Source organism: Biomphalaria glabrata, chromosome 12 (assembly GCF_947242115.1).
Source record: "Biomphalaria glabrata chromosome 12, xgBioGlab47.1, whole genome shotgun sequence".
Lineage (NCBI taxonomy): Eukaryota > Metazoa > Mollusca > Gastropoda > Planorbidae > Biomphalaria > Biomphalaria glabrata.
Genome location: NC_074722.1, coordinates 16,606,104 through 16,624,626, shown reverse-complemented (window position 1 = coordinate 16,624,626; position 18,523 = coordinate 16,606,104). Strand labels below are relative to the sequence as shown.

The 18,523-nt window shown below is 32.7% G+C and overlaps 1 protein-coding gene across 2 annotated transcripts; it reads right to left on the bottom strand.

Annotated features, from left to right (window-relative positions):
* Window positions 1-314: 314 nt before the first annotated feature.
* Window positions 315-12,678, bottom strand: LOC106052619 (uncharacterized oxidoreductase YrpG-like). 2 transcript variants are annotated; one of them, XM_056006468.1, is made up of 9 exons: window positions 12,552-12,678; window positions 10,526-10,648; window positions 9,748-9,890; window positions 9,393-9,549; window positions 9,070-9,243; window positions 5,550-5,647; window positions 4,567-4,736; window positions 1,024-1,163; window positions 315-761 (listed from the first exon to the last, which is right to left on the bottom strand). In XM_056006468.1, the coding sequence occupies exons 2-9, from the start codon at window positions 10,634-10,636 to the stop codon at window positions 636-638; spliced, it is 1,119 nt and encodes a 372-aa protein (XP_055862443.1). In that variant the 5' UTR covers window positions 10,637-10,648; window positions 12,552-12,678; the 3' UTR covers window positions 315-635. The 2 variants fall into 2 exon arrangements, with proteins under 2 accessions (XP_055862443.1, XP_055862444.1); XM_056006469.1 differs by lacking the exon at window positions 12,552-12,678 and adding an exon at window positions 12,445-12,467.
* Between the last annotated feature and the right edge of the window lie 5,845 nt (window positions 12,679-18,523).

The following is an 18,523-nucleotide window of genomic DNA, read 5'->3' as shown; positions in this document are numbered from 1 at the left end:
CAATAAAATATGATACAAGGAAACTACAGATGTAAGAAAATAAAAGAATAATATTAAGATATTTTTAAAATAAACAGACTAAGCTAAATACTATTTTAATAACAAAAATTATCAAATACATGTAAATTACATAGATTATTGACACTTTCGCGGCTACATTTCCAACACAGAATGCCCCACTGAAGAAAAGCTAGCAATATATAGTTGGAAATCTCATTTGTTGTAAATGTTTTTTATTTTCTTATTATGCATAATTAGTTTTCTATGTCTAACAAGTGTTAGAAAATTATCAGGTAATAACCAACAAGGAAGGGTTCAATATATCAAGTAACATTTATTGTACAATTTATTTTTGTATATTAACCATGGCAATATTAATTATACATTGTAATAATTCTGTCTTGTAAGCACTATTTATGGATACAAACAAAAATATTAATATAGAAGGAATGTATCACATTAGCTTGTCTAGGACTGAGGCACATTTGAATGGCAGCTTTAAACTGATCATCATATCAACACAACATTGCATAGTCTAACTTCATGGACTACACATCAATCATGTGATAACCAAATCCAACTGAATAAATACAACTTGACAATAATCTAATAGAAACAAAATAATAATGAAGGACTTAGTTGGTGAAAGATTGAACATATTGGTTGACAGCATGCCTGTTTCCTCTATCTGTATTTAGCCGAAAGATCATCTCATATGGATAAGGCAGTGGGGGCTTTGATAAGTCATCTAGCTGCTGCATCTATATAACAAAAGAAAAAAGTCACTTATAATTTGTATCCTAGCTATAAGTTGTTGGAATGATAGTTTTCATTTTTTTTAATAAAGACAAAAGTTTAACTCTAGTAATTGAATTGGGGGAAAGGGGACAATATTAACAATGTCTAAGTAATACACAGATTTCAAGCATCAGTTGTCACAAGAGAAAACAAACATTTAACAAATAAGTAAAAGTGATCCTATAATGTCAAGCCTAACAATAAAGAAATTAAATTAAAACTTACCTCTTCCTTTGATAGAGACCATCCATTGCCAGCACCCAAATTATCCTCCAGCTGAGTAAGATTTCTTGCACCAATTATAACAGAAGATACAACATCTTTCTGCAGCAGCCAACGAATAGCAACTTGGGCAGGGCTACGTTCTGTTGTAGAATATATCAAGTAAAATATACATTTATTTTTGTTTAAATCTATGAAGCTGATGACTTATTGTAAAAGAAACTACTTCGCTTCTAACAATTGATGAATGAGAGATAAAAAGGAACATATTTTACTGTGTATTAATAAATTGTTCAAGTATTATCTATATTATAAAGTAGAATGTGAGGGGTATGTATGTATGTATGTATGTATGTATGTATGTATGTATGTATGTTACTTATAGACATCAAAACCGCTTGACCAATCTTGATAAAACTAGGCAGGAATGTTCCTTGGGTACCAACTTAGACCTTAGTGAATGTATTGTAGCCCTAAAACAAATGTAAGACCCTCAAAAAAAATAAAGTTGTCCGACTCTATTACAGCTATAGTATTTTATGGATCTAGGCCATGTCTACAATGTTGACATGAGAAAAGATAGAAAGGATTTAGACCTAGATCTAATTTTAAGAAATACACTTTGCGCAGATAGTTTTTTACTTTGACACATGAAAAGACAAAAGAAGATCCTTTGATTTCATTATATAATAAAATTAACCTTCAATTTTGTGTTTCAAAAGCATTTTTTACATTAATTAGTTCCTTATATCTGTGATTACAGATTTCCTGACGAACATTCTTTCATTAGACAATTCCGTAATGAATCGCGTACTAAATATTAATTCGTTTAATTGTTTACTTTATAATCCCATCCCTAGATCTAAAACTCTAATTCAACTCTAAGATGATAAAACTTCTCTTCGCACAGATAGTTTTATACTTTAACACATAAACATATTAATTAAAGTCCATTCATTTCATATTTTGATCAAATAAACATTCAAATTTGGTTTTCTAAAGCTACATTCGTTTACGAAAGCTGCGAAGCCGAGTTGAGATAGGTCTAGATCTATATTCATTCATGAATCGCGTACTAAACATTATTTCGTTTAATTGTTCCCTTTATAATCCCATTCATTTAACAAAGCTATCGCTCTTTTCGTTTTTAATAGATAAGAATGTATCGACTTCGGGTAAACCCATTTTCGCAAAACTAATTTTATTTTCGTAGCGAAAGAGAAATAACGTGAAAGGATCATTAGCTACGTTTAACATACATCTAAATCCAATCCACTAGATTATCCAAAAGCATTTTTTTACATAAATTAGTTCCTGATATCTGTGACTACAGATTTCCTGGCGAACATTATTTCATTAGACATTACCAAATGGTTACACATTAACACATCTGTCTACTGAGACTGAGTCTATTCCTAGGCTAGCCCTAGGTCTAAAACTCTTATTGAACTCTAAGATGATAAAACTTATTTTCGCAAAGATAGCTTTATGCTTTAACACATAAACATACTAATTATTGTCCATTCATTTCATATTTTAATCAAATTAACATTCAAATTTGTTTTTCTAAAGCATTTTTAATATATTCGTTCGCTGTTCGCTAAAGCTGCGTAGCCGTGTTGAGATAGGCCTATATTCATTCATGAAAAAAAGTTCACGCATGCGCAGCACAGAATGAACTCAATAGTCTATTAAAGCCAATTTTTAACTCTAGATTAGTGTAGATTTAGATCTATGTCTACCTCAAGATCTACTTTATACACATGAACATACAAAATTTAGTCTATTCATCTCAAATTTTAATCAAATATATGTAGGCCTACAAGCAAATGTTTTAATTTGAAAAAAAAATGGATTTAAAGCCTATAGCTTCATTCACACTATTTTTACATTGACACATTCGCTTTACTTATTACATTATTATTTCGTTTAATTGTTTACAAAACACTCTCAGTGACTATATCGAAAGTAATGCGCAAATAAAGACCCGCGGGTCGCGGGTAACATATGTCTAGTAAACAAATAAATATTGTCACAAATGAACTCTATCAGCCTAGCTAATGAGTTCATAAGACAGTGGGCAAAATATTCCTGCCTGAACATCTATTTATTTTTTTAACTATGTAATGAATATATACACACTGATGTGCTTGTGTAAAAATAAAAAGATGCAAGCCAAATTTAATTTCAAGATTATATTTTAAACAATTATAAAGATCAAACCAGAGTTTTCTCTATGTTGCCAATTAGCTGTTAATTCTTTTCTCTCTGACAAATTTCTAGGAAAATCATTAGAGCTGTTTTTAGAGATCCGTGTCCACCAACCCATTTTGAACCCATGAAGAGTTATAACATAAGAGGAATTGAGAAAAAGTCAAAGTAAAAAAAAAAGTTCTCTTTCAGACCTTGCAATCCATAGGGCAGATGATGTTAAGGTCATCTGTTTCTTTGGCCAATGGTTAATGAGCAGAGTGTCATGTGGCCAACACAGCGATCAACAGCTTGTACTTTCCCTAACAAAAGTCACGTACCCATTTGAGTTGAGTGAACTCAGGAGCGCCCTAAAAGTCCCAAAATTAAAAGTCCAGCTTTCACTGAGATTCGAACCCAGGACCCCATGTTCAGAAGCCAAACGCTTAACCACTCAGTCACTGCACCCCAATGAGTGAAAGAGAATAAAGAATTAATTGTTTTTTAAGTACATGGGAAAAAATCATTAACTTACAATCAACATAGATAAAAGTGAATACAGAATTTATTCCACACATTTTCTTCTCAAAAGATTTCACTAAATAAATAAAATCTGAGCACACACACAACATTTTTAATAGACATGTTTTACATATTGTTTTTTTTCTGTTGTACCAAGATTTTAATTTGTTAAGTGTATCTCTCATTGTTCTAGTAACTTTCTAGAATGCTCATGACATGCTAGACCACATTTTATTCATGGACATTAGAGAAAGATAAATATCTGTGACTGGTGTAGATTTACTGCAGACTCAAGAGCTCAGGATCAATCACATCATGAATCAAAGCTGACTTTCCACAGAGAGAAGACTTTTTTTTCTTTAACAATAGATTTTTATGCTACAATTTTTAACAAGATGCATTAAGTTCTACTTTCCTCTAGGAAAAATTAGGAACAGAGCCTTTCTTGCACTGAAACTATCAACAATGATATTCTCTAAAACAGCTCCAGCTACTAGTTGGTGTCTATGGATCACACCAGCAAGGTTTCAGGAATGGGAGAAGGGGGACTATGCCCCATGAGCAATGCATAATGTCTTTATCTAAAGCCTAAGAATGCACCCTAGAGGATTGGATAAATTTATTGTCAAGTCAGAGAAGCCATATAGTATTAAGTAATTTCAAAAATAAAATAATCTACAATAAAATTAAGACTTCATTCCAATTTGAAGTCTTTCAATATTGATTATTATTAATTTTAATGAACATCTTAATGGGAAACTTCTTGACTTTTGTTGCAAGTAATATATTAAGTTTTTCTATCAATAAGCATTAGGGTAATTCTTAAGTACTAACCATGCTCCTTAGCTATGGCTTCAACAGTTTCTATAAGGTCAAAAGTTTTATCATCAAATGATGTCCACAGTGGAGCAGCTTGAGATGCTTTGTTAGTCTCTTCAGCAACCCAACCCATGCGACCTTCTGTTGGTTTCTGACCTCTCTTGACCTTGCCAGTTAACAAACCACTAAAACAATACATTTATTCATGTACAACTCTAAGTGAAAAATAAAATGTTATTGTAGATAGACTGAGGTCTAAATAATTCTTTCTTAAATTATTTAAAAACAAAAAAGAGCTACAGGAGGCATTTTTTGGTTACTTTTTTAAATGTAACTCTAAAACAGTGACTAATATTTTTAAGGAACATCTAAAACATAAACAGTACAAAAACTAAGCTCAATCAGTTGTTGTTGTTTTTTTATAAAGGCTGTGTCATTATAAGCTTTGTTTTCAAAGCTTTAGAAGTTCAATATAATATACAACTTAAGTAATATGATCATGAGCAGACTAGAAAAAGGACATTTGTCAGTTCAAAAATGGTTTTGAGTCAGAATTTCATGACATCTCTTGAGTCTGAATAAGGTAAAGTCAAGATTGGAAAATACTAAACCCCTTTTAGCAGCTAAAGAGAAGCAGCTCTTTTGTGCTGTGAGTTTCTTTGTAAAAATCTCTGTGCTGCCTTAAGACACCCAGAAAACATAACTTTTAAAGTTAAATCTAAAATGTATGTCCTATTCTCCATAAGGGTTCAGATTTGATCCTCCATAGATGCCCTACTAGTTCTAAGAAACCCTGATATAAGAAAAAATTTGAGATATAAAGACACTTCTGCAGTCCTACAGTGCTATACAACTAATTATTTTACACCTTTCAATTTTGAGAACTAAAGATACATAACAATCATGAAGTCTTATATAAAATATATAGAATAACATTATTTGTAATAAATAAATATTTTATAATTACTTATTAAATTTATCTACGTTACAAGACTTACCCTTTAAGTGGACTCCAAGGCAAAACTCCTATCCCTGAATTCTTGCAGACTTGAAAAGGTTCCCACTCACTCTCTCTGTTCACTAAATTGTATTCTTGCTTAAAAAAAAGAAAAAAAAGAAAAAAGTTCTGAATAACCAGAAGCGTCAAAGTTAAATTTTAAATTATATAAATCTATATAAAGTAACCCTATTTTATATTCAATAAACAACCTAGTTAATTTTAATTTATAGATTAATTAATTTTCTCTCCTAATTGACGATACCATCGTTGATTTGACCTGTTAAATTAATGTTTGATTGTATAAACTTTACTTTGTGTTATATAAAAAAAGCATGCGTTTTCCTTTAACTCTATACCAAATAAAACACTTTCTAAAAATAAACAAAAAGTTATTGAAGCTTAATCATAACAGGGTAAAATAAAATAATGAAGCAAAATGAAGAGTTCCATCGGAACTTGGAAAATAATTATGGAGAGAAGGAGTTAAAGATGAGTACAGTGTTAATAAATATAAATTACATAATTCTGCTAGTGACTTAGCCAATTTGAGCCCAGTGCTTTAAACATATAAGAAGGTTACAAAGACAGTTTATGTGGAAACACAAAATCAAAATCAGCCCCCGAAGTGGTCCACCCTGGCAGGTAAAAAGGCAGGTTTCAATATTTTCAGAAAGAACATCAGAATGCAATTCTATCAAAGACAAATGACAGAGAAGAATGGAGAAAGAAGGTTGACAGATCTTGTGTGGTGCCCCAGCGGTCCAGCAGACCATATGATAGGTGAAAGTGAATGTAAAGTTAGATGTGAACCTGGCATAACTGATGTCTTATAATGAATATCTAGTTGATCTAATTGCTTTGTAAAGGGTCAATCTCTTATTCAAATCCTCAAGAATAAAACATTTCCGTAAAAAAAAAGAAATTTCCTTTCGTTAAGTGTACTATTTCCGTAGTGCAGCACTGCAGTTCGTGCGATAATATGAAAAACTACTTATTAATTGTTGTTTTAAATTATGTCTAACTTATATACATACTAAATAGATTTTTTCTCTTTCAAAAAAAAAGAAGTAGTTAGTATGAGAGAACTTACATAACTTAGCAATACAAATGTAATAAAAAATTTTTTTTTTACAAAATCTAAATCCATTTGAATAAATGTGTTCAAAATATGCGATAAATGTGTATCTCCCCTTCTAAAGAGCCTGTTACTATTAATAGTGAATAGTTGTAAAAGTGGTGTATTTTTATGAAAAAACTGCTTGCATAAGTGATTTAAAAAATTAGATTTTTCGATTTCAGAAAAAAAAATATTAGCCGTTGCATCAGAACTTTGAATGGTCTTAAATATTATGGTGTAAGATTTTCACTATCTTTTCTAGTTTACGAGATCTAAACGGGACAGACATTCCACACAAAACTAATAGCGTCTTTTCCCCTTTCGGGGGCAGCTAAAAATGTTCTTTTTTTTTGTGAGTGAAAAAGCATACTTTAACTCTTTGGCTCCGCAACAACGCTCAGGACGTTGATTTTAAAAAAGGGGAAAAAAGTCGGACCAACGCTGGGGGCATCGGCTATTTCAAATTTTTTTTTTTCGTTTTCATTTCTCCAATTCTTGTTTTTTATTGTTTAATTTTTTATCTAGAATAGTTTCCCTTTGCTAAACATCCGGAATTTCCTTCATTTAACGTGTTTTTATTTTGTACGAAGTTTGTAAAGAGATGACATTTATTTTTTCTGTGTGCGTGTTTTTTTAACATGGAGCTTCAACCAAGGCCATATAAACTTTGTAGATCTAAATATTTCTTTGATAAAGAAGTATAAGAATTCAGATGACAGTGGTTTTGTTTCATCTGATGGTGATATTGATAAATCTAATTATATAGATCTAGATCTAGTAAATTAATTTATAGGTCTAGACCTATGCCTAGGTCTAGTAATGATGAAGTTTATCAGCTGATGAAGCAGCTCCACCCCCAGCTAATGTTCAATGTAGATCTAGAACTAGTTTAGCTGTCTCTACATTATCTACATCTAAATCTAATCAGATAGATGTAGATCTCTAGATCTATCATCTAGGCACTGAAACAGAACAATTTCAGATTTGTTCCACCAAGAAATAGGGTTGTCAACCTAGACTTAGTCAGCACTGCATCTATTGACATGGAATGTTTTTTTCATTGACAATCACATTGTTGATAGTCTTGTTAGCAAAATAAATAGCTATGCTGACCATAGGATTAAATGGAACACCCCTGCTAGAATAAGATCCATTTTCAGAGAATGGAGACCTATAACTATAAAGAAAGACAGAGTATGTAAACACTTTGGGTCAGGGAGAACGGTTTATGTTTGCGCTGGATGGGAGTCGAACCCACACATTCATATTGATTATTGACTGCTTCCATGAATATCACAACTAGAAGGGATATTTATATACTAAGTACATGAAGAACTTTAGAAGAAAATAATATAAATATATATATGCTGTACAGTTGGACTAGTTTTAGGGAAAAGTGTTTTGTTCCAAGAGTGTTGCTTTTTTTATGGGCTTTTTCGTTAAAGTAGTGACATTGGATTATTAGTTCCAGTTTATTATTTTTTGCATCTATTGCTGTTTCTTCTGTGGTGTTTTGTAAACAAATGGATAAAAATGAGAAAAAAAGCTATTTCAATTCAATTTGAACAATAAATTTCTTTAAACATGCACTTGGATGGATATTTTCAATGTCGGTGAGTTTTTCATTTTTAAATATTCAAAACCCAATAATACAAAAACAACATAATTTGCAAACTAGAAAACATAAGAAATGGAAAGAGCGTCCATTTCTCTTTAATTCTATATCAAGTTTATTATTTTCCAATAATAAATAAAAAAGTTATACAAGTTATATCGAAGCAAAGTAGCGCACTCTGAAATGGCGGAAAAATTAATTCCGTCCAAAAGTGGCAAATAATTCCGAATTAATTCCGGAGCCAAAGAGTTAAAATGATTTTAATATTTTTATATATAATCTTATTTCCTTTAAGATCATTTGTATTGCAAGCTAGATTATACCAATATATTTTGCAACATCCAATACAGACAAAGCAACTATCTGCTGTACGTCAATTTTAGATTTTTTTGGGATTTACCCTGTCTCCAATGAAAGCTTTACTTTTGGTCTGAAATATGTGTCTAGTGGCCTTTGTAAGATTTCCCTAACTGAATGGTTCAATAACTGCCAGTTGTTCTCCTCTATACGAGAAATAAGGCAAGATAATGTCTAAGCTAATCTTCAAAGTTCTTCCACTGGACATGTCCGTTACACCATCCACCTTCAAACTCAGAAAAAAAAAAGCTTTTGGCATATGTGTAACAAAACTGTACAAACTGGCATTCATCAGAATATGTTGAGATAGTCTTGCCATTGTATGCCCTAGAAGCTTATTTGGTGCGTAAAGATCTATAATTTAATGCAAAATATTTTTGAGACATTGTCTCTAAGTAGCCAGTAAGGTATCTAGCTTATTACTCCTACCTGCAAACTTGCAATGGGGTTCAAACCCAGCTTCTCTACCAAGTCAACAGTTTTTTGAAGCTGCCATCCAGAAAAATTGCTAACTCCAACATAGCGAACCTTTCCACTGCGAACCAAGTCGTCAAAAGTGCGAAACGTTTCCTCAAGTCTTGTTCCATCATCAAAAAAGTGTGCCTGATTTAATAAATATTTGAGACATTTAATTTTAAAAGCATGAAGAGTATTTTAAGAATTATAATGTTTAAATGAGAAATAGTCAATCGATATACAAACAGAGATGTTCAGAGAAAACATTCTAAAAAAACATAAGCTTTAAATTTTACCTGATAAAGATCCACAAAGTCTGTCTGAAGCCTCTGTAAGCTTTTGTCTATACTTTCAGTTATATGTCTGCGACTGAGACCAATATTATTGACATTGTTCTCTAAGCCCATGTTTGCTCTTACTTTAGTGGCAATGACAAAATTTTCTCTGTTTTGGCTGTATTGAAAGATGACAACATCTATTATAATGTTTACTATAACCTTCATCCATAAATGAAAATATATCCATTTTGTCTAATTATAAGTTCACATAAAACAATAGTCATTGACATTCTTGTACAAACAAATTTAGAAGTTCAATTAAAGGTGACTTAGTTGTTTTTGTACCCACAAAACAAGAGGATGTGAGGCATACCTTGCGAGCCATTTTCCAACAATAGTTTCAGATTTACCCCGACCATAGATATCAGCCGTGTCAATAAAGTTGCCACCCCATTCTGCAAATTTGTCAAGAATTTGATGGGAGAGGTCCTCATCAGCTTGGCCTGGGGTACCAAACTGTGGATAGGTCAAAAAACAAAAATTCACTATATCAAAGAACATTTTTTAAAAACATTTTGTTGCTACAAATACATTTTTTTTTTCTTTTTGGAAAAGTTAAGGAGAAGATTTTATTTAAAAAAATATGTAGACTACAGCCTTCAAGTAGAATATGTTGCAGCTAATCACAATCAACTAAGCTTCTGTACATTAGCTTTTTTTTTTTTAAACATGAAAATATAGAAAAATACTTTTGTTTTAAAAAACAAAGATTCTATTAGCATAGTTGTATCAATAAGCTTGATCAGTCATGTAATTAAATTTGTAATTTAATAGATTTAGACTAACAATAATAAACTGCAATTAGAAATTTTTACCAATTGTTTTTGTTAAGCGCAATTTCATGCTTTTAGCTTTCTCAATATGCTATGATCCTATCAAAGAGTGGGTGAGAGAGAGGGGTTATCTGTGTGAATATTACCATGATTGCTGGATTTGAACTAAAGAAGTGCTAATGAAAATAGAAGGTTTAATAGTATTGTAAGTTTCAAACTTTAAAGCAGCGACCTATAAAGGGGTCTAATTCAACTTATACCACCACATCAGACAAGTACAATTTACAAAATAACTATATTAAGAAACAAACAACTTACCGCTGATTCACCAAAGGTCATAGCCCCTAGACATAGGTTGGATACCTTCAGACCAGTCTGTCCAAGATATACATATGGTAGCTTTTTCTCAGCAGGTACTGTGCTGGCCATTGTGTGTAGGTCCTGTAGAAAAGCATGATTATTTAGATTATTTAGAGATCATTTTTTATTCTGTTACTCTCTAATGATATCAAATATTAGAATATATGCATCCACTGATTGAGACCCCTTGCCTCTAGAACAGACAAAAAAATAGAGTTATGAAACAAACAAATATTCATATATTTGATTAGAGTAACACCAATAGTAAAATCACTAAACTTATAGACACTTCCCCAGGCATGCTACCCTGCCTCATAGTGGCGCCTGGGCTGAAACGATCGTAGGAGGAAACGATTAGGCTAAAGGATAGCAAAACAAGATTCCTGTGGGGGTGCCTAAGGTGGTGCAAGAGCATCCTCACTGCACTGTGCAGAGTTGTAAAAAAACTCCCACAACCTTGTCCCAATCCAGGCGCTGTTCCTTAAGGGGCCGTTACATAAATGGCGTGTCCCACATGGTTAGCTTGGTATAGAAAAGGAAAATAGCGGGGTCTTTGTATATGAGGCCTCTTGCCGCGAGTCGGACCCACCCATCAGACAGAACAGTGTACACTGTTCTCTTTCAGGCCAGTGAGAGGGAGCTCTTGTTCACTTTTGCTGGCTTAGAGTTCCAAGAGCTGAAGGCTTAACTCTACCTGACAGTTTCAAGAAGAAGAAGAATAGACACTTCAGGACAGAAGAATAGAAACAAATAGCAATAATACATAAACACTGAACCATAATTTATTAATAGAAAACATAACGTCTGTATAATATAAGATAAGATAATAATTATCTTCTCTTTTGAACTTTGGAGTATTACTAGATCTAGATGGTATTATTATCAAATGATATTAATATAATTATAGTCATAGTAATACTAATACTACTAGTTATATAAATCACATATCACATCAATATGATCATTGACAATGATATTATGATTTAGGTCCACTCTACTAGATCTATATCAGATAATAGTAAAAAATAAATTCTAGTTACTAGATCTATAGTAGATCTAGACTGTCTAGACTAAATCTATGACTATGACTACTATGTATATGAGTATATGATATATGACTATAATACTATATCATATTGATATTTATGTAAAATTTCGGGTGATTTGATTTCTATTGACTGAAATTCAGTGAAATATATAGAATATAGTCTAGTGAAATTATTGTAAACCTGGCCTGGGCTACATCATCATGATCATCTAATAACTAATTAAGTAATTAACCGTTAATTATTAACTTAATTAACTTAACCGCTACCTAGTCTAGTCTAGATCTATTATAATCTAAATTGTCTAAATCTATATAAATTATATATAATATGCCATGAGTAGTAGATCTAGATCTAAGAGTAATATGATTAAATATGAGAGTAAATAAGTAAGCAGTAGTGAGAGTAGGGGTCTATAGTCTATAGTAGTTAGTAGACCTAGATGTATAATCTAGATCTATGTTACTATGTAGTATCATTAAGTATGGGTTGGGTTTGGATGATCAATGAAAATGACTTTAAAATCAATTTGTTGCTAGTAGTCTCCCCTATGATAAATCTTTCGGCATTGAAAAGAAACATTCGTTTTATTACCAAAATTTATTTATTATTATTTTTTTTTAAAGTTTAGGTCTTGATTAGTGTTATTATTTCCTGTAATAACAACACTGGGATTCGAACCCGAAAACCCTTGGTTCAGATCCCAAATGGTTTACAACTCAGCTACCACGCCCTCATAATCATATTAATTATATATTTCATGTCTAAGATTAAATCAAGATCTAGATCTGTTACATTTGATGATTTGTCTTGACAAAAAAAAAGGTCTACCAAATAAGATCCTTTACTAGTGTATTCTATGAGTCATAATGAGTAGGCTCTAATCTATTTTTTTTAATAAATATTATGGAATATATATATATATATACACACACTACCTGTTTTTCTTTCCCTTGGATCCCTAGGCCTAAATGTCTGGTTGCAGGAGTAGTGATAACGACACTATAACCACACTGGCATATCTAGTTCTAAACACTAGACACGAAATATTCACATCCGGGGATTCTAAAAAAAATATGGAGATGGGAGAACTATAGGCACGATGACATATAGATCTAGGTACTCAGAAACTCATTCCTTCTATGTAAATAACAATGTTATATTTGAAGTATATTTTTAAGTTTATTTCTTCTGCTAAGACATTCATTTTTTGGCAAGTCCCGGAAGAGACATAGAGACCAACTCAGGTGTCGAACTGGTATTGAGGAACTCACATGGTAGCTAATGGCTTCTGAAAGAGTCAGGTGGAAATCTACACCAAAGTTGAGGGACATACATTTGACTTCAAGAAAAGCCCTTAATGAGGACAAACAAGACTGAAATGAGAGCTTACATGTACTTGTTTAGAACAACTGCTCTGACTGCATCATTTTAGGTAAAATGTGCAGGACATAAAATGGGTCTTCTAAGTCATGAGAAATATTGTACTCTTGAGACGGAAATAGCTACTACCGCGGGATGAATGCTGACAGCCACAGGGGCGAGAAAAAAAAAAAGGATACGTCAACTCAATTAAAATATTTAAAAAAACGAAAATGTCGAAAAGAAACATGATGCCATCGACAGCCAACATCAATGTAGATACAAGAACCGTGATGAATTATTGAACAGTGGCGTGTAATGTGTAGGCCTATAGGATATTGTGTATATACATACATGTACACAATACTGTTGCTATAGAGCCTACCTGTCAATATTTGCTCATTAATATAAGTATAAAGTAATATATGTTGTTCTAGCCAAGGTTTTCTTTTCTGAGATAATATTTTTTTTTTTGATGTGTTTAAACATTTTTTTTTTTTTACAATTCTTGTTATTAGGTGGATAGTTAGCGGCTAGGTGGACACGGATCTCGAAAACTGCTTTAAAGATTTCCCTAGAAATTCGAATCTTTGGGAAAAAAACATACTAGCTAATTGGCTACACAGAGAAACTCTGAATTGACCATTATCTAATATTTTTAAATACCGGTACATAATCTTAAAATTATATTTTCTTATGTTGTTTTTTCTTTTGAACCCACGTCAGGGGGAATTCCCGCATGTGTTCAATAAAGCGTTGAATAAGTAATTAGACGTGCAGGAACATTTTGCGCACCATCAGTTGTAGAAATCATGAGCTGGGCGGATAGAAGTAACTTTTGATAATGTATACTTTTGTAAATAATATACAATATATAAATAATACACAATATTAATACTATATCTCTAACTTGATCCAGTATTCTAGTATAGTATAGTCTTTTAATTAATGTATATAAGTCAATATCATCAAACCTGAATTTTCTGTACTCTGAATAGATTTAGACATCAAGGTACTCACCTCCTAAAACAGGTACTAAAGTTTTTAAAAACACTGGGTATTTTTTTTGTTACTTGCTTTTTTTTTGTGTTAAACTTTTTTTTTCTGTGTTTAGCATATTTTTGTGTGTTAATCATTTTACAAAGCTTATATCAACTCACTCTGTCTGTCTGTATGGTAAAAAAAAATGTTTTTTTTTCCCATTTCCCATTCTCGGATAAATTTAAAACTTTGCACGATTATTCATTGTACCTGACAAGACATGAATCAATAAAAAATTAAATAGTTAATTAATAGTTAGTGATTAACTATCTTGTTTGATTTCGAAATGCTAAATGGATTTAGTCCCTTCATTACGTTTTGACACGTTGTTGTTTTTTTTCTCCTACTGCCCACTCTAAGATCAAGTTGAAATTGTGCATAATTATTCAAAGTCGATTATTATACACGAATCAGTAAAAATTAACCAATTAGCATTCGTGGTAATTAATTAATTTTGTATTACATTGTAAAAAAAAAGGAACTTATTCCTACAGTATTGATAAATAATGCAGAGATTTCGACGTTCTTCCCTTTTTTAAAGTATTATTTTTATTTTGCTTGTTTTTTTTTCTGCTGGTGTGAATACAATTTATTCTTTAAAAAAAGTATTATTGACAACAACGTAAGAACCAGTGACAAGATGTAAAGCACGCGCCATAATGGTCTCAATGGTCTCACTGATGTACACGTACCATGGTATTAGTTACCCAAACACTTTTAAAATATTTTTTCCCTCATTATCTTAAAGGTCAAAGTTCTTACATTTGATACGAGATTTCTTGAGTTCAGTTTAAGATACTTATCGAAATGTAAGTCGGCTAACTCATGATAACTCAAAATTGTGTTTGCACATATAAATAGAAGAAAAATGATAAGTCCTGGTTCCATTTATTTGTAAGGTTTTTTTTTAATGGACTAACAACATAATCTAGGCCATTTATGTATTTAATTAAAGATCTTTATATTTTTATTACGGTTAATTTTCTGTTTCCAGCAGTATAGTAGCATTCTTGTGAACTGGTTAAGAGGAAACCCTATCACTCCATTTGGTATGAACGTAGTCTATGAATAAACAAAGCCGGAATAGCAGATGTGAACTTTTACTGTCCTATGTGTGCAGATTATGTAGCTGGAGAAGGGCGTTACTAGGATCGGTGTCAACCACTGCGGAAAGCTCAGTCTGCCACCCACTTCCCTAAAAAAAAAAGAAAATTTCGTTAGTTTTTTTTTTTTTTTTTTTTGTTCTTTATGTTGATGTTGAATCATAATACTGTGAAGTAATTAATTGATTGTGACACTGGAGAATGAGTGTCGGTTCTTTTTTTAAACGTCATTGTTTGAGACATCTTATAGATTGAGTAAAAAAAGTGAAATTAGAAACATTGAAATGAACACGTTTTTTTTATTAGTTATAAAGAGTGTCTTATGGAAATGGTTCCTACTCGTGTTTCTCCGCTGCTTCTGAAGAGGCAGATCATGCACTGATGAGATTTTCGACTTGCGAAATATCATCGAGCAAAGAGTAGAATAAAACAAATACATTCTGTTGATCAGTTATTGTGTTTTTTTAAGTTGATAGCGTCAATTATGAATCACTCTGGAAAATAGCAAGAGAATATAGCATCCCACTACAACTGGTTGAGATGCTGCGAAATCTCTGTAGCAAATCAAGCTAAGACGATGGAATAACGGAGCTCCTCAACATCGAAACTGGTGTGAGATTAGGTTGTTTCTTGTTGCGGGCTAATATCTTGTTCAACTTCACTTCTATTTCATTAATTACTCCACATTAGCCACAGAACATTACAGGTTAGCGATATGAACTTAATGAAGACTTTTACTATTGCAAATGACTCATTTATTCATAACTGGGAAGTCTGCCTAGTCCTCTTAAACGTCGCTATGTATCTATCTACAACGTTTTCTACGCTATCGCCATGATGTTCTTTTTGTTCGCCTATTCTCTTACGTCATTCGTCTGTCTTACTACGTCACTACTTTTACCGTCGCTGAAAACAATACACAATACCTACTGAAACTAAAATATTCTCTAAACTAGTACATAACCATCTTATCCCCCAATACTCTCTAAACTAGTACAAAACCATCTTATCCCCCAATACTCTCTAAACTAGTACATAACCATCTTATCCCCCAATATTCTCTAAACTAGTACATAACCATCTTATCCCCCAATATTCTCTAAACTAGTACATAACCATCTTATCCCCCAATATTCTCTAAACTAGTACATAACCATCTTATCCCCCAATACTCTCTAAACTAGTACATAACCATCTTATCCCCCAATACTCTCTAAACTAGTACATAACCATCTTATCCCCCAATACTCTCTAAACTAGTACATAACCATCTTATCCCCCAATACTCTCTAAACTAGTACATAACCATCTTATCCCCCAATACTCTCTAAACTAGTACATAACCATCTTATCCCCCAATGCTCTTTTTGAATGACATCGACATTGTCATTTAAAAAAAAAGAATTAGACTGCTGTCGGTATCCCATTGCATGAACCAAGCAGACGGAAGGACCTGGATTTCGCAGACAATGTTGCATTCACTACTCTGGAATGGAGATGACGATGAACCTCGACAGAGACGCACTCAAAATTATGCGTATTAGCTGAAGGTCCCCCCCCCCCCCCCCAGAATCCCCGTCTACATTGGTCATACTGGACTTGAACAAACAGAAACGTGAATGTATTTAGGCCATCTTCTCAGTATGTCGGATAGGACAAGCAGAAGCCGTCTCTCAAAAAAAAAATGCCTATCTGAACAAACAAACCAGTTAGCCTCAATGCCAAGAATCAACTATCCAAACCAAATAATTGTGCCTACGGCCAGCTACTCTTCGAGACGTGAAGGGTTGTAAAGAGGCAAAACGTGGCCCAGACATGAAGGATGAGAAGGCTCCTAGGAATACCATACCTAGATCATGTTACCAATAGAGATATCCTTTCCCTATCGAATAGTGATTTTACTTGATAAATATTAAAAAAATATTTTATAAGCCCTAGCTACATTGCAAATACAACCATTTTTTCCCTATAAAAAATACCTTAAGCTCCCGTCAGCAAAATGCGTCCAGGACTCCCAGTTTGGAAGTAAAGAGCTTTACCACGCAGCCATCGCGCATCCATATATTCATTTAGCGTACACTTATGATTTTTTGAATAATAATTATTAACCTTATACGAAAACATAGAAAGCACCAAACTGTGGGAGATGAGTGGACAGGAAAATATAGAGAAGTGCAGATCTTAGAAAGGAAGTGGAGATGGATTGGTCACACCCTTAGAAAAAATACTAATCACAGAGCTAGACAGGCTTTAGAGTGGATCCCTCAGGGAACAAGACGTAGAGAAAGACCAAAAAGAATGTGGCGACGCGGTATACTAGATGAAGCAGAGAGGACAGGAAAGAGCTGCAAAGCCATTAGAAAACTAGCAATAGACCGTGGAGAGTGGCGTGTTGTTACGGAGGCCCTGTGTTCCACGAGGAATGCAATGGAAAGATGATGCTGATACATTCAAAATTAATAAAATAATTTAGATAATTTGTAAAATTAAATGGTTCACTTTCAAAAAAGAAAAAAGTTGCATTAGAACTTTTAATGATCTTAATTATCATGATGTCCGATTTTTAGTTTCTGAGATCTAAACGGGACGGAAGGACAGAACACACGAAACTAATAGCGTCTATTCCCATTTCAGTAGCCACTAAAATTACCCTTTTGGGTTAGTATTTTGTGATTTTTCCATCACAAAAGAGATACAAGACACCGATAGCAAAGACAAAATAGACACAAAATCTGTAAATCAAATCATTAATAGAAACTATCTGATATAAGCTTTTCCCATGTAAATTATGAGCCTGGTGTGAATGTATGTTTTAGTTTTCTATAGTTAAAGGCCTAATGCTTTGTTTGGTGTGATGCACTCATTGTAAGATATATTTCCTTATGGATAATACTGATTATTATTATTTTTATTATTATTATTATTTTTATTTAAATACGTAATTGTATGGACTTACAAGTAATGCTTTTTTATATTTATGAACTAATAGAATAAAAAAAAAGAAGACATATTTATTTTAATTTTCAAATGACATAGGTCGAGTAGGCCTACTTACAGACCAATACCCACCTATTGTTTCTTCAATGTAGGCCTACTACTGAGTCACAGTGACTGTGCAGTACCGGTATCACAAGTCGCTCTATATGTTCAAGGGTCAAGTCAACGCCAAGAGTTTCTCAGGCTATAATTACGATAAGACAGGGTTCACATATATATATCATTGGCGTAGCCGGGGGAGGGGATGCAGGGTTCAAACCCCTCCCTCAAAACGAAATCCAACCCCCGGAAGGGAAGGTTAAATTTTGTGACAGTTTTTATTTTCTCAATTTTTTTTTTTATTGTAATGTAAAATTTATTTTATTTCAATGTTAAACCATCACTTGCCCCAGTGCAGCCGGAGGGGG